At 43.7% G+C, this 10,000-nt stretch overlaps 2 protein-coding genes across 2 annotated transcripts in view; both read left to right on the top strand.

The window, feature by feature from the left end:
• Window positions 1-6,083, top strand: part of jam3a (junctional adhesion molecule 3a) — a 19,958-nt gene extending 13,875 nt beyond the window's left edge. Inside the window, exons 5-9 of the mRNA XM_080855726.1 lie at window positions 212-414; window positions 1,615-1,714; window positions 3,266-3,389; window positions 4,078-4,129; window positions 4,542-6,083. Coding sequence (XP_080711852.1) covers window positions 212-414; window positions 1,615-1,714; window positions 3,266-3,389; window positions 4,078-4,129; window positions 4,542-4,577 — 515 coding nt within the window. The 3' untranslated portion in view covers window positions 4,578-6,083. The remainder of the gene's footprint in view (window positions 1-211; window positions 415-1,614; window positions 1,715-3,265; window positions 3,390-4,077; window positions 4,130-4,541) is intronic.
• Window positions 6,084-9,273: 3,190 nt separating this feature from the next.
• vps26b (VPS26, retromer complex component B) overlaps window positions 9,274-10,000 on the top strand; it is a 6,860-nt gene continuing 6,133 nt past the window's right edge. The window contains exons 1-2 of the mRNA XM_080855556.1: window positions 9,274-9,353; window positions 9,800-10,000. The exon at window positions 9,800-10,000 is cut by the window's right edge and continues 40 nt beyond it. Coding sequence (XP_080711682.1) covers window positions 9,818-10,000 — 183 coding nt within the window. The 5' untranslated portion in view covers window positions 9,274-9,353; window positions 9,800-9,817. The remainder of the gene's footprint in view (window positions 9,354-9,799) is intronic.

Here is a 10,000-nt window from a genome sequence, read left to right as displayed (position 1 = left end):
GGGTGTGTGTGTGTGTGTGTGTGTGTGTGTGTGTGTGTGTGTGTGTGTGTGTGTGTAATATCTGTTGTTGTGTATTTCTCCAGTGAAGCCTGAGGTTCCGAGGTGCACGGTGCCTGACTCGGCCACGGCTGTGTGTGTGTGTGTGTGTGTGTGTGTGTGTGTGTGTGTGTGTGTGTGTGTGTGTAATATTTGATGTTGTGTATTTCCCCAGTGAAGCCTGAGGTTCCGCGGTGCACGGTGCCTGATTCGGCCACGGCTGGCTCCTCGGCTGAGCTGCGTTGCCTGGAGAACGAGGGCTTCCCCCAGTCTCAGTACCAGTGGTTCAGGAACGACGAGGAGCTGCCAGAGGATCCCAAGAGCAGTCTCCGCTTCCTCAACTCCTCCTACATCATGAACCCCGACACAGGAACCCTGGTGAGTGATGAAGGCCCCTCATAGTCCAGAGGACCCCCCCCCCCCCATAGTCCAGAGTGCCCCCCCCCCCCCCCCCCATAGTCCAGAGCCCCCCCCCATAGTCCAGAGTGCCCCCCCCCCCCCATAGTCCAGAAGGTTCCCCCTAGTTCAGAGGTGTGCTGACAGTCCGGAAGGTTCCCCCTAGTCCAATGTTGTTTGGAGTGATGAGGGTTCCTCCAAGTCCAGTCATTTTATTCCATGACATTTACTAATCATCTTTTAAACCCCAAATAGGAAAGACAAATATACCTACATTGGTTATACATTCCTTTAACATCTTCAGTGTAATTGGTCAACCTTCAGATTGGTTACCACTTCTTGCCAAACCCCCTTACAAGAAAGTCACAATAAAAGAAATCTTTCCCAGGCTGGATCGGCTCTCTGTTTGGCTGGATTGGCTCTCTGATTGGCTGGATCGACTCTCTGATTGGCTTGAATGGCTCTCTGTTTGGCTGGATTGGCTCTCTGATTGGCTGGATTGACTCTCTGATTGGCTTGAATGGCTCTCTGTTTGGCTGGATTGGCTCTCTGATTGGCTGGATCGACTCTCTGATTGGCTTGAATGGCTCTCTGTTTGGCTGGATTGGCTCTCTGATTGGCTGGATCGACTCTCTGATTGGCTTGAATGGCTCTCTGTTTGGCTGGATTGGCTCTCTGATTGGCTGGATCGACTCTCTGATTGGCTTGAATGGCTCTCTGTTTGGCTGGATCGGCTCTCTGATTAGCTGGATCTGCTCTCTGATTGGCTGGATCGCCTCTCTGATTAGCTGGATCTGCTCTCTGATTGGCTGGATCGCCTCTCTGATTAGCTGGATTGGCTCTCTGATTGGCTGGATCTGCTGTCTGATTTGCTGGATCGCCTCTCTGTTTGTTATTCCTATCTAACCCATGTCATAATGACTCCACCATCCCCTAACGACAGATATTTCTCAACATTCTGGAACATTCAGCCTATTTCACAATCTCCATCATGGCTGCTGTCCTCCAGTAACCTCCCCCACTGTCCCCCTCCCTCCTCCCCACCCAGAGACAGGAACAGACACAGACTCTGACTCTGCCTCTTGTGCCATTGGGTCCATGTTGAGAGAGGAACAGAGAGCGTCCATGTTGAAACCATACAAACAGGAACTCACACACACTCTGTCTTTTTGTGCCGTGCAGAAGTTCCGTGCGCTGCAGAAGAGCGACGCGGGAGAGTACTACTGCATGGCCAAGAACGAGGCGGGCCAGGCCAAGTGCAGCTCGCAGCTCATGGAAGTCTGTGAGTATTTTAACTCTCTCCTCTCAGCTCATGGAAGTGTGTGTGTGTGTGTGTGTGTGTGTGTGTGTGTGTGTGTGTGTGTGTGTGTGTGTCTGTGAGTGTTTCATCTCTCTCCTCTCGCCCTGCTTGCTCTAGCGCCGGGCCTGGTTCACACATCTATACCTGCCTCTCTGTCACAGGGGCTCCTGTTATATACCTACAGACAAACTCGACTATATATACACAAACACCCAAAGTCTTTATACAGGCAGACTTCACCTCAGAAACTAGACATAAACACTGTCACACTCACAGTCACAAACACTCACAGTCTTTATACAGACAAACTTCACCTCAGAGACACAGTCATTGTCTTCAGATCACATCCTCTACTGCCAGACCAATAGAAATATTACTGAACATCATGGCCATATTCCTGAAGGGTGTGTGTGTGTGTGATATGTTCTTCACAGATGACCTGAACATCATGGCCATATTCCTGAAGGTTTTGTGTGTGTGTGTGATATGTTCTTCACAGATGACCTGAACATCATGGCCATATTCCTGAAGGTTGTGTGTGTGTGTGTGTAATATGTTCTTCACAGATTACCTGAACATCATGGCCATATTCCTGAAGGTTGTGTGTGTGTGTGTGTGATATGTTCTTCACAGATGACCTGAACATCATGGCCATATTCCTGAAGGTTGTGTGTGTGTGTGCGTGATATGTTCTTCACAGATGACCTGAACATCATGGCCATATTCCTGAAGGTTGTGTGTGTGTGTGTGTGTGTGTGTGTGTGTAATATGTTCTTCACAGATGACCTGAACATCATGGCCATATTCCTGAAGGTTGTGTGTGTGTGTGTGTGTGTGTGTGTGTGATATGTTCTTCACAGATGACCTGAACATCATGGCCATATTCCTGAAGGTTGTGTGTGTGTGTGATATGTTCTTCACAGATGACCTGAACATCATGGCCATATTCCTGAAGTGTGTGTGTGTGTGTGTGTGTGTGTGTGTGTGTGTGTGTGTGTGTGTGTGTGTGTGTGTGATATGTTCTTCACAGATGACCTGAACATCATGGCCATATTCCTGAAGGTTGTGTGTGTGTGTGTAATATGTTCTTCACAGATTACCTGAACATCATGGCCATATTCCTGAAGGTTGTGTGTGTGTGTGTGTGATATGTTCTTCACAGATGACCTGAACATCATGGCCATATTCCTGAAGGTTGTGTGTGTGTGTGCGTGATATGATCTTCACAGATGACCTGAACATCATGGCCATATTCCTGAAGGTTGTGTGTGTGTGTGTGTGTGTAATATGTTCTTCACAGATGACCTGAACATCATGGCCATATTCCTGAAGGTTGTGTGTGTGTGTGTGTGTGTGTGTGTGTGATATGTTCTTCACAGATGACCTGAACATCATGGCCATATTCCTGAAGGTTGTGTGTGTGTGTGTGTGTGTGTGATATGTTCTTCACAGATGACCTGAACATCATGGCCATATTCCTGAAGGTTGTGTGTGTGTGTGTGTGTGTGTGTGTGTGTGATATGTTCTTCACAGATGACCTGAACATCATGGCCATATTCCTGAAGGTTCTGGGCGGAGTGGTGGCGGGGATTTGTGTGGCGGTTGGTTTCTGCCACGTCTGTAAAAAAGTCTCCTGCAAGAAGGAACCAGGAAGCGAGTAAGTGTTCCCCAGCCTCAGGGCTCACAGATACACACATCCACAGTACAAGCACTGGAGATGGTGGTGAGTGTGTGTGTGTGTCTGTGTGTGTCTGTGTGTGTCTGTGTGTGTCTGTGTGTGTCTGTGTGTCTGTGTGTCTGTGTGTCTGTGTGTCTGTGTGTCTGTGTCTGTGTGTGTCTGTGTGTCTGTGTGTGTGTGTGTTGCTCTGTGTCTGCTTCAAACCAAGCACACACACATCTTGAGATACACAGAGAGAGGAAATGCTGTAAAGTTGTTCTATTCTGTTCTGTAGAGTAACACAGTGGCATAAACAAACATGTGTTGTGTTCTAGTTCTATTCTGTTCTGCAGTAGAGTAACACAGTGGCATAAACAAACATGTGTTGTGTTCTAGTTCTATTCTGGAGTAGAGTAACGCAGTGGCATAAACAAACATGTGTTGTGTTCTAGTTCTATTCTGGAGTAGAGTAACACAGTGGCATAAACAAACATGTGTTGTGTTCTAGTTCTATTCTGTTCTGTAGAGTAACACAGTGGCATAAACAAACATGTGTTGTGTTCTAGTTCTATTCTGTTCTGCAGTAGAGTAACACAGTGGCATAAACAAACGTGTGTTGTGTTCTAGTTCTATTCTGTTCTGCAGTAGAGTAACACAGTGGCATAAACAAACGTGTGTTGTGTTCTAGTTACAAAGCCCCCCGACACGACGACGGGGTCGATTACATCACTGCTGACGAGGTAAGGGGAGACATGAAAATACACTAGAAATTAACTTGAAATGGAATAGGTGTAACAACATGAGGTTGGTCATTGGTTACATCAAGACTGGTTGGTCATTGGTTAAATCAAGACTGGTTGGTCATTGGTTAAATCAAGACTGGTTGGCCATTGGTTGAATCAAGACTGGTTGGTCATTGGTTAAATCAAGACTGGTTGGTCATTGGTTAAATCAAGACTGGTTGGTCATTGGTTAAATCAAGACTGGTTGGTCATTGGTTAAATCAAGACTGGTTGGTCATTGGCTGAATCAAGAGTGGTTGGTCATTGGTTGAATCAAGACTGGTTGGTCATTGGTTGAATCAAGACTGGTTGGTCATTGGTTAAATCAGGACTGGTTGGTCATTGGTTAAATCTGGATTGTCTGTTTCAGGGGCATTTCCGCCACAAGTCATCCTTCGTGATCTGAACAGCGTGAGCATCTTGACCTGAGCCGTGGAGGTGTTAGGAGTGAAGGCACGCGGTGAAAATGTCTGCCTTGGAAGAAGACGGTTTGGTTGACCTGTTTATCTCAGAGGTGCATAAACAACAACAACAACAAAGACCCTCTTCGCTTTTCATCGGCCAAATCAGTCCTGAGGAGTTCATGCAATAGAATTATATATATATATTTTTATTTAATTGTGTTTCAAATGAAATGCTGTTTTCAGTTGCCAACACCCGTTTCATGTCAGTGTTTTTTTTTTTTTTTGTGCAAATTTCTTTTCATGCATTCCTGCTGAACAATCATGTTTCTTTGTGCCATTACATCCTGCATACGCGTGCCATGCCAAGACTGTCTTATAGTGGCCAGTATAGACCGTGAGTGTTGTGATGTGTAATCGTCTTTGAATTTACGATCTGCCGCAAAGTGTGTGAAAGTGACCGCAGATGGTTCTGTCTGCGTTCGAATGGTGCTGGGGGAGGCGAGGGGGGGGCTTCCTGGCGTTAAGATGGGCTGGTTTCACTTGTTGGCCTGACATTTGTTCTAGTGAACCAGAGGCCAGTGTTCTGTTAAATGCCAACTGATCGACCGGAGACGGGAGTGTAGGCAGGTCATTTAGCTGCCAGAGCCTGTGGTCACCCAGAGGACCTCTGACGTTAGATGACATGCCTGGACTCCCACCTTGGTTTCGTTTTCTTTTCTTAGAACTTGTAGATACATGTGTGTGTGTGCACTTGTGATTTCAGAGTGCCCAGTGTGTATAAAAAAAAGTGACCTTTGATGCTTTCTAGTTATTTTATACATTTTGGACATATTGTCCAGTTTTTTTTTTTCTTTTTTGATCAGTGTTTTTGATTTTCTATCTGTCTGTATAATATTGTGGTACTGAACAAAAGGCCTAAGGCAATAACACAGATAACACAATTTATGAAACAAATGTAATCACTGAAGTCAATCATTAGAATGAATAGAATAAAGTAGTCATACCACTGAAACTGTTCTAGAATGGTGTTTGTTTGTTTACGTTCATAGACTAGACAATGGAATTAGATACCAGTAATCTGTAGCTGGACTACTAGGCAGTAGAAAGATCTGAAGTTACATTCCTCTTTTTCTATTTGTAAAGACTGCAGTTAAGTGTAGTTGTAGACTTATGTCGGTGCTGGCAACAGTGTGAAAACTGAGATGTCTGATGTGTTTTTAGTGTAAAACTGGACAGTGTTGAAGTCGCTCAGGAACTGCTTTGGACAACGGTTGGAACTGATGAATTAGAAAATACAAAAATACATCAACAACTCCATATTGTAATATTTATCAAGGGTTTGAAGTGATGAATATACTGTAAATACACATACTTCATAATGTAATGTTCATCTAGGGTTGGAAGTGATGAATATTATAATACATACGTACATATTGTAATGTTCATCTTATCCATATGACTTTAATTTGTTCACTTTTTCTGTTATTAAAGACATACTTTGAATAAACTCTACTAGATCATGTATCTTTTAGTGTTCCATACGTCTGACTCAAATACATCCGTGTATGACCATCAGTAGCATGGCCCCTGCTACTCATTCTACTCAATCTGATTTAGATGTAATAATTATAACTGAAATGGTCTCTGTGCTGTGCAGAGCCCGGACGCAGAACCCCCTCAGAGGGTACTGAGGCGACTGGCAAGGGAAACAGGAAGAATCATTGAGCAGAACCTCACACACACACACACACACACACATACACATATTGAGCAGAAACTCATTCCAAAGGGGGTAATTCATACACATGCCCCACATGTACATGATGTATCATGATTCGGTGAAACATAAAATAAGGTATATACGTACATGAAATATGCAGAATGAATAGTGGATAGAAATAGAGAGAGCCAGCATTCAAAGCACTGGTTGTAGAAGAGCTTAGTGGGTATGCAGTGTGCTCACAAGGTTATTATTACAAGGATAAGCAGAGCACTGAAGCAGAAAACTATGTCAGTGATGGCATTTGTTTATATTACGGATGGAGTATAGTAATAGGATGGCACACAGCATGTAGGCAGAGTAGAATGTGTGCAGGATAGTTTGGTGGGAATGGGCAGCTGTAGGCAGAGGGGTTCTGCTGGTGTGTGTGTGTGTGTGTGTGTGTGTGTGTGTAAGCAGAGTAGGATATGTGCAGGTTAGTTTGGTGGGAATGGGCAGCTGTAGGCAGAGGGGTTCTGCTGGTGTGTGTGTGTGTGTGTGTGTAAGCAGAGTAGGATATGTGCAGGTTAGTTTGGTGGGAATGGGCAGCTGTAGGCAGAGGGGTTCTGCTGGTGTGTGTGTGTGTGTGTGTGTGTGTGTGTGTAAGCAGAGTAGGATATGTGCAGGTTAGTTTGGTGGGAATGGGCAGCTGTAGGCAGAGGGGTTCTGCTGGTGTGTGTGTGTGTGTGTGTGTAAGCAGAGTAGGATATGTGCAGGTTAGTTTGGTGGGAATGGGCAGCTGTAGGCAGAGGGGTTCTGCTGGTGTGTGTGTGTGTGTGTGTGTGTGTGTGTGTGTGTGTTAGCAGAGTAGGATATGTGCAGGATAGTTTTGGTGGGAATGGGCAGCTGTAGGCAGAGGGGTTCTGCTGGTGTGTGTGTGTGTGTGTGTGTGTGTGTGTGTGTGTGTGTGTGTGTGTGTGTAAGCAGAGTAGGATATGTGCAGGATAGTTTTGGTGGGAATGGGCAGCTGTAGGCAGAGGGGTTCTGCTGGTGTGTGTGTGTGTAAGCAGAGTAGGATGTGTGCAGGATAGTTTGGTGGGAATGGGCAGCTGTAGGCAGAGGGGTTCTGCTGGTAGATCAGCTAGAAAGGAGAGACTGGGTTATTGTCCGATACATTAATATAAAGACGTTAATATTAATGAGACAGAGACCAGCAATCAGAATTTCAATTAGAGCTTTATCTTTCCGAAAAAAAGAGGGACATTGTCACAACCAAATATTATGAAAAATCTGAACTGGGCGCAGCCAGTGTATATAGTTCATGTAGTTCCTCAAAACATTTTCATAAGCAGGTACGGATCATCATTCGGAGACAAGACGTTGACCCTTGTCTGACCCTTGTCTGATCAGCAGGTGCCTGACAGCAAAAACAACATGTATCACTTCAGCAAAGTGTCACAATCATTCATATCGCAAGAGTTGGTTCCTTAATTCAGTACATGTAAGCATTCAGATTAAAAATAGAATAACAATGTATTACATTTCTCTTTCAGATATGAACCCTGGTGACCTTAGGCTCTCAAAAGAGAACAACAGAGAGGTAGAAGGACAGGGAAAAGTTGCCCAGCATGGTCATCTTTATTTTTCAATTCTACTGACGATTTCATGACATTTTTTAATTTCAACATTTTAATAAGAGAAATATTGGTAGATGGACTGCTTTTTTACTCATAACAGCACTCAAAGCGCTTTAGAGGTTAATGCCTCACCTATCTCAAGAAACTGACACAGACATTATAGACTAGCCTACTGCCTTTCCTCCGGCAAGGTACTCTCTATACGACACCGATACTTTACAAACAAATGTCAAATGTATTGCATTTATATACGTAGCCCTAATGGCTATTTGTTGCCTGTCCAATGACTTAAATCAGTCATTTTGAATTAGACTTTTCATGAGTTAGTCCATGTTCATCAAATACAAAAATATTCGCACACAATCCAGCAAGAGGTGATGCTGCTGTGTCATCAGTAATCAAGGTTAAAGGTGAACGAACTGAAGAAGAGCAGACATGAGCCTACCTTAGTTTAATCAGCTGTTGGATATGTCTAAAATGATCGACTTCAGCTATTGTCTGAGAACGTTTTTTTGTGCACCCCAAGTGGCTGTGATCTTCGGTGATCTTAATTCATGTACAGTAAAGGAAATACAAAAAATAACAATATCAATGATGAAAAGAAAGCCACGTTAAACTTTTAATAACATGTAAAATGCAGACTGCATTTCAGCTAAATATCACATGTGTCGCCTTGTAATGGCATTTACGCATTCTACCGAAGGTAAGCAATCCTGTTACACGTTAGTGTACCGAAATTGAATGTTTTGGTAATTTCGTGTCCGAAATGTCGCTGTTGTTTTAAAGGCACCCAGTGCAACTTTCGAGGCTTAAAAATAAACATTCAATTTCTAGTCTTTTTTACACGTAGTAAGTTTCAATAACTCCATACCATTACATAGGCTACCGACATTCAAGCAGCAAAGATGAGACGTCGTTGTGGGGTGAGAACTGATAGAAAATCGAAAACAACAACAATCGCAGCCATTTTCTTTATTTTTTGTAACCTACAATAAATAAAGCAGGCTTCCAGTCAATGGAAAAATGGCTTCTCCCCACCGGCGATTGTTGTTGTTTACGATTTCCGTTCAGTTCTCACCACACAACGACGTCTCATCTGTGCTCCTTGAATGTCGACATGTAATGGTATGGAGTTATTGAAACTTACTACGTGTAAAAAAGACTAGAAATTGAATGTTTATTTTTCATTGAATGTTTACATAAAGTTGCACTGGGTGCCTTTAAGGTCTGATTCCCTTTCATAGCAATGTATTGAACTCCGTCACCGAGTGGACGTTTCGAACGTAGCTTGTGACGTATGTTAATGCACCGGAAGAAAACGTGGATTTGAGTCCACCCAGCAGGAAGTAAATTGAATGCGCAACTCACTTCACATCGGAGGTTGGACAGAGGCAGCTGACAAGTTTATAAATACAATCGGGGTTCTGTGAAACATAATAAAGGTTGGTTTACAAACACTGGCAATAGCAAAGGCAATCATAGGTTGCCCTGTTAAAATTACGCATGTGTTTGCCATAGAATTGTCTTAGTTAATAAGGACATGAAATATAGAGGAAGACATTTGAAATTCAGATAAACACAAGAACATGGCGACATTAGCTTGATAAGATCATTTTAGGTCCGTTGCCTAGCGGGCAATAGCTAGACATTAATTAGCTTAAACGTAAACGTGTGTGGATGGTGAGAATTGTACAGCTGTCACAAAGATCACCGAAATGCCGACATTTTTTCCCCGCAACAGTTGGCTAGGTGACGTTAAATGTTAGCATAACTGCTTGTAAAGAAAGACACCGAGGTGTCTTCTCGTGTTTTGCTAGGAGAGGGAAGTAGCAACAGCTTTGATATTTCCCAACTGAAATAATAAGAAACCAGTTTGATTCTCTCATAGGTGAAATAGTTGTCCGTTATGAGTTTCTTCGGTTTCGGGCAGAGTGCGGAGGTCGATATCGTCCTTAATGATGCCGAAACGAGAAAGAAAGTCGAACACAAGACCGAAGATGGGAAGAAGGACAAGTACTATCTCTTCTACGACGGAGAGACGGTGAGCGGAAAAGTGAACGTCACTCTCAAAAATCCTGGAAAAAGACTG

The sequence above is a fragment of the Sprattus sprattus genome (assembly GCF_963457725.1).
Source record: "Sprattus sprattus genome assembly, chromosome: 17".
NCBI classification, from domain to species: Eukaryota; Metazoa; Chordata; class Actinopteri; order Clupeiformes; family Clupeidae; genus Sprattus; species Sprattus sprattus.
This window is presented reverse-complemented; position numbering and strand designations above follow the sequence as displayed.